Source organism: Marmota flaviventris, chromosome 9, assembly GCF_047511675.1.
Source record: "Marmota flaviventris isolate mMarFla1 chromosome 9, mMarFla1.hap1, whole genome shotgun sequence".
In the NCBI taxonomy this organism is placed as follows: domain Eukaryota; kingdom Metazoa; phylum Chordata; class Mammalia; order Rodentia; family Sciuridae; genus Marmota; species Marmota flaviventris.
The window spans coordinates 53,826,968-53,846,074 of NC_092506.1; the positions used below are offsets into that span (position 1 = coordinate 53,826,968).

Below are 19,107 nucleotides of genomic sequence, written 5' to 3' on the forward strand. Positions count from 1 at the left end.
GAAGCAGCTGCTGTTTGACTCTTGGTTCTCATCTTGTTGTGCAGCCCTGTGCGTAAACACCAGGCACTCACCAGTCACCTCCTTGGGGTGGCAGGGCAGGGCTGACTCTGCTTCTCTCACTCAGGTAGGCTCTGAGGTCAGCATAGGGTAACAGGCCTGACCAGAGTCAGATCTTATAGAAGAGAGGTGGGAATGGCCTGCCTAGGAGCCTTCCTTATCTAGGGCCATTGGTCCCCCCAGGTCTGTGCCAACCTGGAGAATATTCTGCGGATGGCTTTAAACCTTGCCAGCTCTGTGCCCTGGGCACATTCCAGCCTGAAGCTGGCCGAACTTCTTGCTTCCCCTGTGGAGGAGGGCTCCCCACCAAACATCTGGGAGCAACTTCCTTCCAGGACTGTGAAACCAGAGGTGAGTATTTGCTTTCCCCTAGAATTGAATTTCCTTTTTGAGTACTCTGGGAGTCTGGTGAAGGTTCCATTGAACCCAGCCCAGAGGTTCCCTGTGTGGTGCTTAATAACCAAGGGTTCAGTCCCTGTGCAGGAAGTGCTAGAACTCCCTGGACCGGGTCTCTCCACAGCCATCTTGGCTTCTTAGGACAGGGCTGACCAGGGATGGATCAGAGAGACATGAGCAGGTTTTGAACACGGGCTCCCTTGGTTCCATCCTCCAGCCCTCTTCCACCTCAGTGCCCTGGCCTAGAGCTCCCCTACCCCAGTACAGGTCCTATCCCTTCTCCAGAACCCCACTTCCACTGTCTCTTCCCAGGGGACCAAGCCTCAGCCCAGCCTCAGTCTATATCCTTGATACCCACAACCATTGTGCCTGAAGATGTCAGCTGCCACTGACTGCAAGAGCCACACACTCTCTGAAGACATGCACAGCTTGCTCCTTCATGTTTTCTCAGTGTCACGAGTCCTACCCAAACCCACTGTTTGAGTGTTCATTAACCCCAGATAGGAAAGCACTTCTTCATTTGGGCATAAAAACTTATTTCACAAACTTTGAAACCTTTCATGTTGCATTAATAAAAATACAGTCTTCTTGTTTTCATTTTCTTCACCCTTTCCTCACAGTTCAGTGTTCACCTGGACATTTCTACAACACTACCACTCACCGATGTATTCGCTGCCCAGCAGGGACATACCAGCCCGAATTCGGAAAAAATAACTGTATTTCTTGTCCAGGAAACACTACAACGGACTTTGATGGCTCCACAAACATTACCCAATGTAAAAGTAGGTCTCTCTCTAAGGCTTCTGTGGTCCTTATCAAGAGGGAAAGTGTCTGGGTCCAGCCTTAGAGGAGGGTAGGGTAAAGTGGCCAGGGTTCCCAGGTTCATTCAGAACCTTGTCTGTTTTTAGCCCAGCTCACAGCTATGCAGATAAGCACTGAGGGAAGGCGGGACTACAGTCTCCTCAGCTGTTAAAATGGAGATAATAGCTTTGACCTGGAGGTACTCTCCTTGTTTTTGTATGTGAGGTGCTGGAGATTGAACCCTGACCCTTGTGCATGCTAAGCACACACTCTGCCACTAAGCTCCACCACAGCCCCTACTTACCTCTGCTGACCCTGGATGCTTCCCCAGGCACACTCACAGCTGGATTTGCCCTGATTCCCCCCAACCCAGGGCATAGTTTCAGTGGGTCCTGCCCAGCATGCACTGTTCAAGGGTGTATTGTGTGCCAGGCATCCTGCTGAATAAATCAGCTGGGCCAGCCCTGCCAGGAGCCAGGCTGTGTGTCTGCAAAGGAAGGAGCAACCCACTAGTCTGGAGAGATGAGGCAAGGTCTCTGGAGGGTATGGAAGGTTTTGATGGAGATAGTGGACAGAGCAGGAAAGAGCATCTTACTGAAGAGCCACTGAGGAGAAGCACAGACCCAGGAAAGTGAAAAGGCCTCTGGAAAGAGACCCTGGGCCTGAGCACAGAAGAGTTGGCACACCAAGTGTGCCTAGTTAAGGAGCTTAACTTGTATTTTACAGCAATGAGGGGGCAAACATTTAAGGACTTGCTGCATCAGGTTTTCCTCCTCCCCACCTTAATCATTACATACAATTTTCTAGTAAAGGCCAAAAGTTAAGCTCAACTAATGTTGTATCTTTTTTTTAATATATTTTTTTAGTTGTAGGTGGACACATACCTTTGTTTTATTTTTATGTGATGCTGAGGATTAAACCCAGTGCCTCACATGTGCCAGGGGAGCGCTCTACCACTGAGCTACAGCCCCAGCCCCCTAGTGTTGTATCTTTAAGATAGCAATTGAGGGGAGCAAGGAGGACTCCCCAGAATAGAGTAATTTGGGATGGAGAAGAGCAGTGAAACATTTGAATTTTTGGGGTACTGAGGATTGAACTCAGGGGCACTCAGCCACCGGAGCCACATCCCCAGCCCTATTTTGTATTTTATTTAGAGACAGGGTCTCAATGAGTTGTTTAGCTCCTCACTTTTGCTGAGATTGGCTTTGAACTCACTATTCTCCCATCTCAGCCTCCCAAATCACTGGGATTACAAGTGTGCACCACCCCACCCAGCTGAAGTTCTTTTAACATCTTTATAAGCAGCCATCAAGGTTCCTCTTAAATACCTGCTGCCACAGGAAGCTCACTCTCTTTCATGATCTTCTAGCCTATTGGTAAATGAGACTTTGGCAAAGTTCACAGAGTTAGGAAATTTCCTTATCTTCCCACTCCCTGGCCTTTGTTGGCCCTTAGGACCACGTGACACAGTTCCTCAGGTAGCCATTCAAGCCTGAAGGCTGTGTTTTTCCTAATAATGACAACTCTCTATTATAATTAGAGAAGAAGAAAGTAATCCCTTCTCTCTCTCTCTCTCTCTCTCTCTCTCTCTCTCTCTCTCTCTCTCTCTCTCCCCCCACCCACCCCCTTAGTACTGGAGATTGAACTACTGAGCTATATCCATAGCCCTTTTTATTTTTATTTTGACTCAGGGTTTTGCTACGTTACTGAGAACCTTACTAAGTGGCTGAGTCGGGCTTTGAACTTGTGATCCTCCTGCCTAAGCCTCCCAAGTCACTGGAATTACAGATGTGTGCCACTGTGCTCAGCTCCCTTCAATATTGCTCAGATTTACCTGGCAATAGTAAACACTAACCTCTTTGAGGGCAAAGACTAGATCCCTCTCAGTCCTGAACTCCCAGAGCTTTGGGTGACATGTGTTAGACAGTGGGGATTTGGTGAATAAAGACAAGGGTGGGGGCGGGGAGGGTGTGCCTGTGCACATTAGTTAGCTCTTTGTCTTCCCTACTTAGAAATAAAATGTGGTTGTAACCAGAAAGAAAAGTGAAGAAATCTGTTTTATCTTCATCAATGGCCTCAGTCAAATGTTCTTTATTGAGCAATGAGCTCTGTTCTCCCTACTTGGACAGACGTAGAAGTTCTATTCCATGGGTTCCCCCTATACTTGGACTTCTAAGCAAATATTTAAAGCTAAATCTGTTCTTTTGTTCATTAACAGCTGACCTTAGCATCTTTAGGCTAATGGGAAAATGGCACCACTCCGAGGGGTGGCCCCTTTGTGAGAGTTCACAATGACTCCCAAAGGGGGCCCTAAGTCTTATTCCCAAGATGACGCCATCTCTGTGCCCCTTCCTCCATATGGTAGGGATGTGGCAGTTCTTAAGCCAGGCTAGCAGGGGCCATGAGAGATGACTGTGTTGAGCCCTTATAACTCATGGCATTTCCTTTTCCAGACAGAAGATGTGGTGGGGAGCTAGGAGATTTCACAGGATACATTGAATCCCCAAACTATCCAGGCAATTACCCAGCCAACACCGAGTGTACCTGGACCATCAACCCACCTCCCAAGCGCCGCATCTTAATTGTGGTCCCTGAGATCTTCCTACCCATAGAGGACGACTGTGGAGACTACCTGGTGATGCGGAAAACCTGTGCGTCTCACCCTCTGCTTCCCTCTCTTCCTAAGGCCAGCTGGGAAGCCTGAGGACCTGCTCCCCGGGCTTTAAATGTGAGGAGCAGGCTAGACTGTCACCCCCGTATTAGAACAGAGATGGGGTGTAAGTTTATAGAGTTGCCAAGGAATGACACATAGACTAAGGGCTGGAGATGTAGCTCATTCATAGGGCACTTACCTAGCATGTGCTAGGCCCTGGGTTTAATCCCCAGTGCCAAATTAATACTATTAATAATAAATTTGACAAAAACCATACATCAAGGCCTTTTACTGAACCCCAGAGGCAGGGACCCTGCAAGTCATTCTTCTCCTCTGTATTCACTGGGATTTTTGGACCCTCTCCACTGGGACATGGAGAGGAAATGAGGCATGTGCAGTGCTGGCTCCAGACACTGCCTCACGCTGGATAGCAACTCCTGACTTGGGGAGGGACCAAGGCATGATGCAGCCAGAAGGGGCCCCTCCCTCTATCCTGACTCATGACCCAAGGTCCATAAGGGATGCCACCATCAACACAGCTTAGCAGCAGTCCTCTGAGTGGGCTTAATTCCAAATCCACCTCTTATTGGTACTATGATCTGGGCACTGCCATCTCCGTAATGATTAAAGTGGGGAAATAATAACTGCTGTCTCACAGGGTTATTAGATGGACTAAATTTGTTAAGCACTTAGAAAAATAATGGCAAGCCAGGCACAGTATCACACACCAGTATTCCCTTCTACTCAGGAGGCTCATGTGGGGGGATTGCTTGAGCCCAGGAGTTCAAGACCAGCCTTGGCAACATAGTGAGACCTCATCTCAAAAAAATAAAACCCAAAACAAAAACAAAAAAAAAATCAATAGAATAATAATAGCACATTGAGCTACTATATAAATATTTCCTATTCTTATTAATGGTTACAATGTCTGATGTCAAGTGAAGATTTGAATCCCAACCTTATCCCAGACAGGCTCTGTGGCTCTAGGTGCGTACTTACCTCTCTGTAAAAGAGTTAACAGTTGAACCCACTTTTTGTGGTTTACAGAGGATTAAATGAGAGAAAGTCCCTAAAATGGGTATTAGCACACTTCTGGGTCTTGAGAAGCATGCATCAAATGGGGGTGAGTGTTATTAGATAATGGCAGCTGGGCTCTGAAATTCAAGGGCCCTCTCCCCACCTCTGCAGTGTGCCCAGCCACAGGCAGCTCAAGCCTAGCCTTCCCTGGAGGCTATTCTATTCCCAGTGCTTTACTGTTAGGATGAGTCAGCTAGACCTAAAGGGCTCTTCAACATACCTTGTTTTATGGTTTGAGTATTTGAAAAGATGAGGATTCATTGTCTGCCCACTCAGTGGCATCTTAAATGACACCCTCTCCAATTTCACTCTGCAGCATCGTCCAATTCAGTGACAACCTATGAAACCTGCCAGACCTACGAACGCCCCATCGCCTTCACCTCCAGGTCAAAGAAGCTGTGGATTCAGTTTAAGTCCAATGAAGGGAACAGTGCCAGAGGGTTTCAGGTCCCATATGTGACGTATGACGGTAAGCACCGTGAAGCTCGGACAGTAGCACATGACAGAGGCGTCTCTAGTTTGAACAGAACCAATTTCTGAGCCAGCTGGTGGATTGCTGACAAGCACACATGCTCAGAAAGGCAGCCATGGTGAGGGGAAAGAACATCGCTGACTCACAAGTGCCACATTTTAAGCGGGCATTTGGGGACACTGACTACAGGGATGAAAAGATGGTTTAGAAGATCAGCTTAGTGGATCGTGGGCATTGAAGTCAGACAGCCCAGCTATTATCTCATCTGTGATTCTATGTACCATCTCCAGGCCTTCCTTCCTTCCTTCTTTCCTCCTCCTCCTTCTCCTTGTCCTCTTTCTCTTCCTCCTCCTTTTTTTGTTGCTAGGCATTGAATTGAGTTCAATGCATGTTAAACCCACACTGTACCACTGAGCTACACTCCTAGTTGAGTCTCATTTTCTTAATGTTTGATGAGGATAATCATTAGATTTAATGTGAGAGTTCCTAAAGGACTTGGTGTAGTACCTGGCACACATAATTGCTCAATAAATACTTCTTATGATTATGGCTTTTATTGTACAGAATCCTGAAGGAGGAAAAAAGGCCTGAGTTCTGGTTCTGGCTCTGCCACTGACTTTCTTTGTGACTAGGCAAGTCAGATGATGTCTCTAGTTTCATTTTCTTCATTTTAAATGAAGGAGTGGTCCTCCTGAGCCCTGGGACCCAACTCTCTGAATAGGTTGATGAACATTTACGGAGCATAAAATGAATTATAACTTGTCCTAGAGGGGCTTCATAGTCTAGAAGGGAAGAGTCATCTGTCCATTCATGAACATATTCATGCATCTACCCAACAGATATTTAATGAGCCTCTGCTAGGCTAGGAATTGGGCCAAGTACTGGAGACAATCTGGTTAGTGATATGAACACAAAACTGTATATATTGTCATAGATGCTTTAACAGGGCATATACACAGCACTGTGAGCACAGAAGGGGCAGCAGTTATTTTGCATGGATTTTTGGAAGGAACAGAATATAGTCTGAACAGATTTGGGTCATAATAAAATATAGGGGGCATAAATGGGGAGGAAGAATATTCAGGAAGAAGGAAAGGCCAGAGGATGGCATGTGTGGGGTCTGATTTGACCAGTGAGTGGGGAGCATGGGGCTTAACAGTGAAAGGAGATGAGGTGGGAAGGGCCTTGAGGGCCAAGTTTAGGATTGTAGACTTAATCTTATAGGGAGCCATTGGAAGTTTTTAGGTAAAATGCAAAAACTAGATGTTTAGAAAAAATAGCATTCTCTGTCTCTCTTAAAAACACTTATACATAATTTATTTCCAACATGTGACAACAGCTAGGATCATTATTCCTGTCCTGCAGTTGCCTAAAGTAATGTCAAACACCCAAGACAAGGGCTTTTAGTGTCTGACTCCTGGGGCAGACACAAATGCCTCCCACATGCCTCTGCTGAATGAGACAGAGAGCCTAGTCATCCACCTGGAAGCAGCTAATGGACAACCTGTCCTGTGGGAATTAGGAAGGAAGCAGAGCAGACGCAGGGGCTCCAGAATACATGTCACCAAGGCTCACACAGTTTAGTGTAGCTGTTCTCATCTCCATCTTTGTGACACAGGAAATATCTTGATTTTTTTTTTTAATTAAGAAAAAGAGTTGTAGCTTGAGCCAGGGCAAGTTATGCATAGTCCTGGATAGGCCCATGAGAGTGTACCAGGCATGTGTCATAGCAGAAAAGTGTCGAAAACTGCCACTTTGTCCCTCCAGAAGCCCCTCAGGTCCTTACTCAGAGTTTATATTTTAAAACTTGTATTTTTGTATCTGATTTCAAAGCCCAAAAGACTAGAAATTACAGTCAGAAGGTGCGGTTGGGGCTGCTGCAGATGAGCCTCCTGACTGCCACAGAAGGGAGAGGATTGCAGTCCTGGCAAACAGGTACTGAGCATTCCTGAGCACTAGATATGTCCTGAGGCACCTTTTAATGGTACAGTCCTCATAGTCACTCCATACATGACACATTTGTTTCCTGGTTTTACAGATGAGGCCATTCAGGTTTAGAGATTTAAGTAACTGGCTTAAGGTCACAGTATGACAGACACAGAGCTGGGATTTGCCTTTGTCTTTTGGACTCCAGAGCCTGGGTTCCCACTTGCAATGCTTTTCTGCTTTTCCTAAGGCCTGGAGCAAGGAAGGAGACACACTAGCTCTTAGAAGTAGAGGACTTTTTTTTTTTTTTTTTTTAAACAGCAGTTTAGAAGCATTTGGTGCAGTGGCAAACCGCTGTCTAGAATATTACAACCATCTATATTCCTAGGGGTCAACTCCCATCAAGGACAGGAGCCACTCCTCTGAGGTAGAGACATTGCAGCAAGGGGATTCATGACTTAAAATTAAAAAATAATAATAAAATAAAACTTGTACACTTGCTCATATTCAATATTCACTAACATAAAAGGAGAATGATACCACATTAGTAGAGTAGCAATGACGTTGTACATGTACCAAATTAGTAATTATATATAATATAGTGTTAATTTCCACTCACCATCTCTTGACTGAAAGGAACTTTTCAAGAGCTTCTCCCGCACAATTTCAATGATGTTCTCATAATTCGTGTGGCTTTGTAGCACATGATATGCATACAAAGAGGCATTTTTAATGTCTGGGATTTGAAAAAGATTGTGCTTTGCATATGCTTGATTTGAATTATGACTGTGGGAAAGAGACTAGACTGTAAAGATGGAGGGCTTCATTTAGAGAAGGATTATCATGTGCACTGCATTTAATGTATGTCAGGACAAAAAATTATTAGTGAAAAAATGAACAGTGCTTTCTTCCTCTCTGGCCAGCCGAATTCTTTACCCTCAGCCCCAGTCAAATAAAGGAAAGATGAATTTTGCTTATTTGATAAGAAGCTTGATTGTTTAATGCTAAACAAGGACAGAGGGAAGGGAGGTAGAGAGGGAAAGAAAAGCCCGGATGAGCTCCCAATGGAGTGCACACAGACAGAGAAGAGCAGAGCACCAAAGACTGAGCCCTGGAACCCTCCTACAATAAAAGGCCAAGGAAAGGAGTGAGCAGCCAGTGAGGTAGGAGGAAAACCAAACAGCAAAGTATTCTGGAAGCCAAGAGAAGAATTTGATCAAGGTGGAGGTGTGACCAGCAAGTCACATGCTACTGATATGTCAAAGGTTGAAGGTCACTGCTGATCTCAACCAGCAGTTTTGGAGGAGTGATGGGGGACCAAAGATGATTGGACTGGGTTTAGGAGAAGAAGAAGAGAATTGGGTACTGTGAGTATTGACCATTCTTTTGAGGGGTTTTTCAGCAAAAAGAAGCAGAGAAGTGGGGTGGAAGCTGGAGGGAGAAATGAAGTCGAGGGAGGGATTTTTTAAAGATCTGAGACATAATTGCCTGTTTGTATGCTAATCAGAAAGATCAATAGAGAATTTTTATCATGTAGGAAAGAAATCAGAGAATTACTGGCACAGATGCTCTTGATTTAGTGAGGGAAGATGGCACTGGAGTGCCAAGTGGAGGGATGGGCCTCAAGTGGACACAAAGAGGGCTCATCTGAGGGAAGAGAGGACAGGGAGACAGGGGCAGAGGTCTGTGGCCAGTGGAAGTGATGGAAATCTGTGCATGGGTGTTCTCTGATGATTGTCTTTTCAATGTCAGTGTGGAAAGTGTTCTGAGATAGCCACAGAAGGGACGCTTCTCAGAACCTTATCAAAAATGAAAGAGCACATTTGGAGATAACTAAACCATAAGAATACAAAAAATGTCCTTTATTCCAACAGAAGACTACCAAGAACTCATTGAAGATATTGTTCGAGATGGCAGGCTCTACGCATCTGAGAACCACCAGGAAATACTTAAGGTGAGTACTTGTCTCTAGTGGACATGGTGTTTTTCACAGAAATCCCAAGTACAGTCTTGAAGTCTTTCCTGCCACCTCTCAGACTCGGAGACTGCCCTTGACCAATGCTCAGTTTCATAACTTCCCCAGACATGATTTTTTTAAATTTATTTTTTTGGTATAGATAGACACAACACAATGCCTTTATTTTTATGTAGTTCTGAGGATTGAACCCAGGTCCTCCCGTGCTAGGTGAGCGCTCTACTGCTGAGCCACAATCCCAGCCCCAAGACAGACATGATTTTTTTTAAAGAACAGGCTTTTATTTTCAGTGTTGTCAAGTGAAGTTGTATTTTTCAATTTGGAAATTTGTAAAGGGGCAGTTTTGAGGAAGACTTGCTTATAAATCCAAGACAGTGGTATATAGTATTTTCATATTAATTCCAAATAGTGGGGAACCTTTTTCTCCATATTTGTCCTTCATAAAGTCTACCAAATTTTGTATACTTATAAATAATTAGCAACAAACACTTGCTATATCACCAACTGTATAAGTATCCCCCAGCTCCCCATTTTACATTTCATCTAATTGAGAAAAAAAATCAGGGTTTTTTTGTATATTAAATGTTCTTTATAAAAAATAATGCATACTTATTAGATATAATTGTAAAAAATGAAAACTGAAAAGATAAAGATCGGAAGAAACAATTTTCACAAAGTGTTTTTTAGTTAATCAAGCTACTGCTTAATACTGGGTCATTATAGTTTTGTTGGCAAAATGTCAGGATGTTTAAACAATTTGGCCCAGTAACAAAAATTCTGTTCTCTTTAGGATAAGAAATTGATCAAGGCTCTGTTTGATGTCCTGGCCCATCCCCAGAACTATTTCAAGTATACAGCCCAGGAGTCCCGAGAGATGTTTCCAAGATCTTTCATCCGATTGCTACGTTCCAAAGTTTCCAGGTTTTTGAGGCCTTACAAATGACTGCCCACATGCCACAAATGTTCGGCTGTGGGCTTGGTGGGATGGAGCCGTCTATCTGCCTTCCACATAGTCGGATATTGCCGTCTCCAGTATCAGTGACTCATTAGAGTTAAATTTTTATAGATAATACAGATATTTTGGTAAACTGAACTTGAATTTTCTTTCCCAACATTGTGGAATGGCTTTGAGTAGCACTGACTTCTCACTGCTATGGGAAGTATGACCAGATGTCTCAGGTCCTGCAAGGACTGGCTGAGCTAGACTTCAGTCAGTGCAGGTGAGACTCACCCTCCTTGGGTCTCTCTCCTCCTCTGGAGTCTGTAGTAGTGAAAGGACACCACAGAAGGGCTGCTCTGTCTGAAACATCAGCTTTCTCCAGCCTGGGGCTCCCTAAGGCAGCCCTCCAAGCCCCTGTGCAGGCTCTGAGCAGGCAAAACAGGCAAGGAGGGAGGGAGGGCGCCATCCACCCACCCTGAGACCTGAAAGGACTCTGTTTTCCACAGCCTTCTCCAGCCTGTGTGAGATAAGTTTGATCTCAGGAGCTTGAGTTCTAAGCTGTGATCATTTTTTAAAAAAATACTGAAAGCCAAAAGAATTAGAAATAAACCTAAGCCCTTCTGGAGACTTAATAGTGTATACATGTTGCCAGCTCCCCTCTCCTACCCTGCAGCAAATGCACACAGCTGGTTTTAGCACCTTTCCTTGTGCCCTCAGACATGGCTGAGCACCGAATTAGGGCTTAGAGAGTTTGGGTGGATGCAGTCTCCTTGGTGGATGAGAATTCACCATCATCAAAAGGAGATTTCACCAACCCTGGTCAGTATAGCCGAGGGTCTTCTTTCCACCACAAGGCTTCCTCCCAGCAGGCACCTGAGGACCACGTGGGATATGGGGCCCAGCCTGTCACTTGTGCCTTCTGTCCTCACTCTCCAAGGGCAGGGTGGATTCTGTTCTGGGCAGTACTGTTCACGATGCGCTCATTCTCTGATGGTAGCAGCACTACTGGGAGCAGCTACACACTGGCCTCTGCATTTTTAATAGTATCACGTTTTTAAACATTTAAATCCCAAGTCAGAGTCTCATTACAGTGGGTAAAAAAGAATCTTGTCGGATAAGCTGCCATTTCCTAACCGAAGAACTGAGTACACACAGACATAGTGTTTTGTTATTTCAGTGATAATTCTACATACAATTTTCTATACCAAAGTACTAAAAAAATGTGTAACAAGTTTTTCTTGAAGAAAACAAAGATGATTTCATTATTATTGAACATATTTTTTACCCCCATGTTGTTTTTTAAAAACCATTATAACATTGTTTTCTTTAGCCCTAATGAAGCTTCTTTATTTGGATGGGTCCTAAATCCCCACTCTCAGATTTCTCTTTAAAAATTTGAACATCTTCATTAAAAAAATTATTAAAAAAAAGCACTTGCAATTTGTTTAACTGGAGCTTGGCCTATATTTCTGAGTCTAACTATAAGATGAGAAGTTAATGTAAATAACCTGAGTTGTGATGAAACCGGTGAGGAGATAAGATGGGCTGAGCTGTGCCATCCTGTCCAAGCATGTTAGTAACTTTGTGCTCAAGCAAGTGTGATTCTCTATTGTCAATTCCACAAGAAATCTGGGGGTGGGTATGCTCTGGGGGTTGGAAGGAGAATGCATAAACCTGATTGCTGTGGAACATCCTCCAGGAACAGCCTCATGCACCAGAGCTGTGCTCCTGGGACAAGCATGAGCCCCTGGGCCCTCCTGAAGCTTTCTCTCTAGACCTATCAATCATCCTAAGAGACACTCCCTGTTGGAAGGCTGGCTGCGGCTGCTGTTGCTCTCTACTAACTGAAGAAATATTTATCGAACATCCCCTCTGTGTCAGGTACTGTTCTAGGCCCTAGGGAAGCACTGTGATAAGAACTAGAGTCCCTGCACTGGTGGAGCTTACATTTTAGAGGGAAGAGACAGACAACAAACAACACAAAAACAATCTGCTGAGTGGTTAATGCAATGTTGAAAATTGAAACAGGTTAATGTAACAGACGGCTGTGTTTGGGGTCTGAAAATGGCTTCTATGGGGAAATGGCACTTCAACTGAACACTACTTGGCAGGGAGGAATGAGCCTTGGGAAAATAGGGGAAGAGCATGCCTGATAGAGGGGCACCAAGTGCAGAGGCTGTGCACAGATGAGGCTGTGTGTCTGTCACAGTCTGGTGAGAAGGCCAAGATGAGGTTCAAGAACTGCACAGGGGCCAGATCACACTGGGCTGTGGCATCTTGAAGGAGTGGTTTGGGTGTAATTCTAAACAGATTGTGAAGTTTCAAAGAGGATTAAGCAAAGAAGTGAGTTGATCTGTATGCTTTTAAAGGTAGTAGCACTAACTCCCGTATGGATGGATTTTAGGAAGCAAGTATAGAGACAGAGAGTAGATAAGAAGCTATCACCAGAGACTCACCCCAGCAAAAGGTGAGGGTCTGATTTAGACTGATGATAGTGGAAATAAAAAAGTAGAATTCTGGGCTCTATGACTGTTTTGCTGATAGAATATGGCAGAAGCAGCACTTCCAGTTTCCAGGCCTAGGACTTAAGACACTAGCAGTTTCTACTTCAATCCCTTGGGACATTTACACTTGGAACTCAGTCACTATGCTTCAAGGAAGCCTTAGCAGCCTGTGGAGAGAAACTTTGTCCCCATCCCTGCAGGCCAGGCAACAGCCAGCTAAGCTTGCCAGCAGCTTTAATGAGTCATCTTGGAAATGGACTCAGCCCCCAAGCCAAGCTGCCCCAGCTGATGCTTCTTGAGCAGTCTTTGTGGAACCACACACAGAAATTACAGATTTGTGAACAAAACTAATGACTATCATTGCTTTAAGTTACTAGGTCGGGGGTGATTTCTTATGCAGTAATAGGACATTTGGGAAATGGGAAGAGATTGAGAGTTCTGTTTTGACCATTCTAAGTTCAAGGTACCTATTAACTGTCCAAGTGGAGAGTTCAAATAAGCAAGAGGTTATAAGAGGCCCCAGGAGAGCTCAGGTCTGGAATAAAAAATTTAATGTCATAGAATAAAGGAAACATATGAGATTTTCCCTAAATTAAGATTAAAAATACAGTTGTGTTTCCCCCTAATCCCTTTCCCTAGTCAACTACAATCCTGAAATATTAAATAGAGAATTCCAAAAGTAATTCATAAGTTTGGAATAAATTTTATTACAATATATTGTTATAGTTGCTCTACTTTATTATTAGGTATTATTGTTACTATGCTTAATTTACAAAGTATACTTTATCATAAGTATGCATGTATAGGAATGAATAGAGCATATATAGGGTTAGGTAATATCCACAGTCTCAGGCATCTGGGAACATCTTGTACCCCAAGGATAAGTGGGGATTACTGTATGTAGATGAAAAAAGTCAGAGGAGCTCTGAATTCTGGGAGGACTCCCCCAGGTGGGCACAGGGACCAGAACTTTGAGGAGCTGCTTATCAAGTAAACAGAAAGAAGCCAAAGCTGAGCTTCCACCTTCCCTCCAAGTCGGCAAGTTCTGTGGGTATACTCCAAGTGGGGGCAGAATCTATACAAGTCCTTCCTTCCAGCTGTGGATACTGTTCTTTAGCCATTTACTGAAGTGCTGCATCTATGGATTTGGCAACATTTCCCTTGAGTTTCCCATGCTAATGAAAGAGTGTTTGCCTTTTCACACTAACGGATGATTATCTTCACTTCGGAAAATTGCTTCCTCTGAATCATCCTCTGGGCTGTTAAGTGCGTCTGTAGGCACTCACTGGATTTAGGTTTGCAGGTGATTTAAAAATGTCATGTGGTAACTTGGGAAAGTTGGTGGCTGCACAGCACAAAGCAAAGACTCACTTGCCCTCAGCAGACCTTTGCAGGAAGATGTATCAAGGCTGTTGCCTGCTGCTGAATGCAGCTGCTGGTGGACCTGTACACTGGGAAACCCAGGGATCCCATGCTAGACCCAGCTGCAATCTTCTGAACCCACAGGAAATGCCTTTTACTAAGGCTGTCTGCATCTCATTCCTTCTTCACAGCAGAATGGGTTCTGAGAGCATTACCCAAGTCTACACATTTTTAGCCAGCATTCGAGAGGCAAATGGTTCAGCTGAGGCCTGAGAAAAGTGGTTCCTTATTAAGTGGAGGGAGCAGCCTGGTCCACCAGCGGGACAGGTCATCAGCTGTCTTAAAGCCAGACCCTGGGAGAAGCCGGGGAGGGGGCCCATCCACAGGAAATTAGAGGCCTTGATGGAACTTTCTTTCTGTGACCACCTCCCACTCCAGAAGCTCATGAGTCCAGCAGAGGGGTGACCTAATATTTGTGGTACACTGCCTCCTTCTTCTCAGGGCAGTCTTTATCAGCCTGCAAGAGACCATCCTCAGGGGATTCTTGGCCCTGCAAGGCTTCTCCTATGCCCTTAGACAGTGATTCAGCCATAAAGACATACCTACATGACAGGGCTGTCTTTCCAGAGAACACAGTAAGATCAAAATAGATTTAGAATATGAAACCACTCTAATAGGCAGGTTGCTCTTATTGAATAAAAGGGTTATGAAGTAACCTTTTTGCTTCACTCCAAATGATGACATTAACTCAAAATTGCTGGTTTTCAGATTATCTCATAAGGGTAATGCAACTATTGTCCTTTGTTACTAATCATTGTTATATGTTTGCTCATTTATTCATTTATGTAACATATCTATTGAGGGCCTACTAAGTGCTAGGCATTGTAGGAGCTAGGGATAGAGCAGCGAGCAAAATAAAGTCCCTGCCCTGGGGAATTTAGATTCCAGCATGGGTCAAGGGGACTGACAATAAACAAGTGAACATATAAATGTTCATTCACTCATTCAAGTCAAATAGTGACAGTGCTATAAAGGAAGTAGGATTAAAGGATACACAGTGAGAAGGGGGAGTGACTGTTTTAGGTAGGATGAGCTTATCACTGGTGTCACAAATCTAAGCCCTTTCCAGGACATCAGCTCCTCAAACTAAGCCTGGCAGCACAGACCCTGGCAATCTTCTTTACTCACCCAGCAAGAACTTGGCATTTCATGTCTCACCAGGCCCAACAAGGCGCCAAAGGGTGAACAAAAAAAAAAAAATCCTAGAAAAGGCACCACCTAGTGGTTGTAAGATGGAGTTGACCTGTATTCAGTTGCTCATCCCTTTGCCTGGGAGCTCAAATGTCCACAATTCAAGATAAAATGTTACCCAGCAGGGCCTTGAGGACCAGGGCTATCGTTCTGAGTGGTTACATATAGTTTGACACAGATTCTAGGGTGTATCTGTTTAGATCTTTCTGTTTCCTCTGCCTGGTCTAAAAACTAATGATCAAGGGGGAATTCATTGGTTTACATCATTTCAAATTATTGACACACACACACACACACACACACACACACCATGTTCATTCACTCATTTTTATGGTCTAGGCACTAGAGAGAGAGAGAGAGAGAGAGAGAGAGAGAGAGAGAGTGTGTGTGTGTGTGTGTATATTGCCAAGAAGGGGGGGGGGAAGAAGTTGAAAGAATGATGGAAAAAATTACCCCTAAATTGTAATCATATATAATGTTTGAGCATGTATAGCTCCAGGAGCTACTACTATACCCCTCTGACCTGGATTGTTCTCTGCTTCTACATTCTTTCCTAGGACAGAAGGATAATTCTGAGGCATAGTTTGAAGTTTTCAGTCTTTTCCTATAAAGTGCAGGAGATACACAAGTCTACCTCAAACCTGACCTTTGATGCTGGCTTTGCTTCATTACATTAGTTTTGAGTTTGAAAAACATTAATAGTTGCTGGGCAGGAACTGGAACCGATGCCACGGGGTAGGACAGAGCCCAGTGGTGTATGACACAACCATGCACTGCAGAAGAGCACGGCCGCAAAGAGAAAAGCTTGTGGTGACCCTGGCCAGGACTGCTGTGCTGTGCTCACTCTCCACGGCCTTGTAGTGACCACAAATTCATAGTCATCACAGGTGCCAGCGCAACTGCATGTATGTTCACCTGGTCATGATATAAAACTGTGGACAAGGAGGCAAGATGGTGTGATGGTGGCAAAGCAAGAACATGTGCCCAGGACCCTGATATTAGTTCCAGGTGACTTGGCTGGAGCTGCTTTTAGCAGCTGCCTCAGGTAATTCAACTGAAGTGTTGAGCAATGTGGGTATAATTGTAAGAGGCTGGGTAACCTTCACTCAGGGCTCCCCAAGGAACTGGGGTGACTTGATAGTTCACTCACCCAATATCACCCCTCCCAGGATTCTTAGTGTGTTTTTCTGAGAGTGCATTCTGCTTATCACAATGAAATGTTCCTTCTCTAAGATTTAGGTTCTATCATGCTCATTCTTTCCAAGACTCCGATTATCTCCTCTGCAATACCTGGATTCATATCCTAGTTCTGCCTCTTATTAGTTATATGACCCTGTCAAGTTACTTAACATCTCTGTGCCTCAGTTCATCATATGGTAAATAAAGATATTGAACACTTACCAGCTATGGCTATTGTGAGAATTAAATAAATTGATAAATGAAAAGCTCTTGAAACACTGTCTGGCATGTAGTAAGGGCTAAATAAATGTTAACTGTTATCATTATCATCACTAACTTCCGCTTCTTGACACTGGAGAAGTTCAACCCATGAACATTCCTTAAAGGGATCCATGTTCTATTGGTTTCTCCCATTCCACCAAAATAGCATGTCCTTTAGTTATAGGTTTTATAGTTTGTGCAACCCAGGGACAGAAGAGTGAGATCTTCAGTAGGAATGAAAGGCCACATGCCTGACTTGGGATCTCACACAAGACTTTCTGAAAACCTCCTGAACTGTAATGTGAAATGAGCTCTTCTGGTCTCCTAAGATAGCTTCTGTAAAGACAGAATTGACATTCTTTCTCTCTCTCTCCCTCTTTCTCTCTCTCTCTCTCTCTCTCTCTCTCTCTCTCTCTCACACACACACACACATACACACACACACATGCACACACACTGTTCCATGTCCAACCCTCGCTTCATGTGCCTTCAGATACTATGTCCTGAGAAGAGCAAAACATCACCTATACCATACTCATGCAGAGGATGGTGATCCATCTCCTTGTAGAGTCCAAAGTTACACATTCGCTAGTGCTGCCTCTTCCAAAGTTGATGTTTCTGGCATGGCCAAGTCCAACTTCTCACTCCAGGAAGGCCATTGCCTGGGGCTATAATGAAGACATTCACTTTAGCGGGATGCAAGTAATTTGCATGACCCACCGTGGTCAGTGGGACAAAGCCTTTTTCTGAGACATGAAGACACAGGCCTGGCCAAGGTAGGTCTGACCACTGTGCAGCATGTGCTTGGGAGAGCACAGAACTCCAAGTGCAATGTGCGATGTGAATTGCATCTTTATAAAATTCATGAATTGAAGGGGAGAAAAGCCAATAATTACACAGTAGCAAATTCAAGCAATACACTGATCTCATGATCAAGATTAGCATCTCTAATAAGGGACAGATGGATATCATGTGCCTCCAGATATGATGTTCTGAGAAGAGTAAAATATTACCTATACCATACTCATGCTAAGGATGTACAACCTCAATCTAAATAAAAGAAAATATCAATAAACATAAAACAAGGAATGCTCTGTTTAAAAAAGAGGAGGATTTTTGTTTAAAAAACATAAAAGGGGAGAGGAGTTAAAAACAAATAACTTGTATATCAATGATTACACACATTTGTGCTTCACAAGACACCATTAATAAAAGGAAAAGGCAGCCTACAATGTGAGGAGAAACTGCAAATAATTTATCTCTCAAGGGACTCATTTCTAGAATATATAAAGAACCAATACAACTCAATAAAAAAGATAATTCAATTTAAAAATGAGCAAAGGATCTGACTAGATACTTCTCCAAAGAAGATAAACAAATGGCCAATAAAACCCTGAAAGATGCTCAGCAACATTAGCCATTAGGAAAAAATGCAAATCACAATGAGATGCCACCTCACTGCACTGGGAGGGCTGTCATCAAAATGATCAACAATAATAGCTGTCAGCTAGAATGTGGAGAATGTGAAGAGACCTTCATACTCCGCTACTGCAGGGGAAGGATGGTGCAACCACTTTGGAGAGCAGCCTGTTAGTTCCTCAAAGGGTTAAGTATAGAGCTACCATATGGCCCAGCAATTCTATTCCAAGAGAAATAAAAATGTATGTATACAAAAAGGCTTATACATGAAAGTTGATAGCAGCATTAGTCAGAATGGCTAATAAGTAGAAATGGCTCAGATGACCAACAACTGATAAATGGCTAATAAAAATATGACATATCCATACAATGGAATATTATTTGGCTATAATGAAGTACAGATACATGCTAAAATATGAAATAACTTTGAAAACGTTATTCTAAGTAAAAGAAGCTGGTCACAAAAGGCCATACTTCTTTAAAGTTTTTATTGATGCATTATAATTACACATAATAGTGGGATTTGTTGTTACATATTCATACACACACAATAGAACAATATAATTTGGTCAATTTCATTCCCTAGTACCTCTACTATCTCTCCTTTCCTCCTCCCCACCCCTTTCCCTTCCTCTATTGTACTTGTTTTTTCCCCCACATTTTTTATTGGTGCATTATAGTTGTACATAATGCTGGGATTTATTGTTCACATGCACACAATATGATATAATTTCGTCAATATAATTCCCCAATATTTCCCCCTCTCTCTTCTCCTCCCACTTGCTGTTCCCTGTTTTCTATCTGTCTCTATTTCCTCTATCTACTTTCAGTTTT

General features: G+C 43.6%; 1 protein-coding gene across 1 annotated transcript in view; it reads left to right on the forward strand.

Moving 5' to 3' along the window:
• The window catches only part of Scube2 (signal peptide, CUB domain and EGF like domain containing 2), a 74,779-nt gene extending 63,130 nt beyond the window's left edge, over positions 1–11,649 (forward strand). The window contains exons 18-23 of the mRNA XM_071616963.1: positions 241–408; positions 1,074–1,235; positions 3,708–3,905; positions 5,301–5,453; positions 9,257–9,336; positions 10,148–11,649. Of these exons, the coding sequence (XP_071473064.1) occupies positions 241–408; positions 1,074–1,235; positions 3,708–3,905; positions 5,301–5,453; positions 9,257–9,336; positions 10,148–10,300 (914 nt within the window). The 3' untranslated portion in view covers positions 10,301–11,649. The remainder of the gene's footprint in view (positions 1–240; positions 409–1,073; positions 1,236–3,707; positions 3,906–5,300; positions 5,454–9,256; positions 9,337–10,147) is intronic.
• Positions 11,650–19,107: the final 7,458 nt, after the last annotated feature.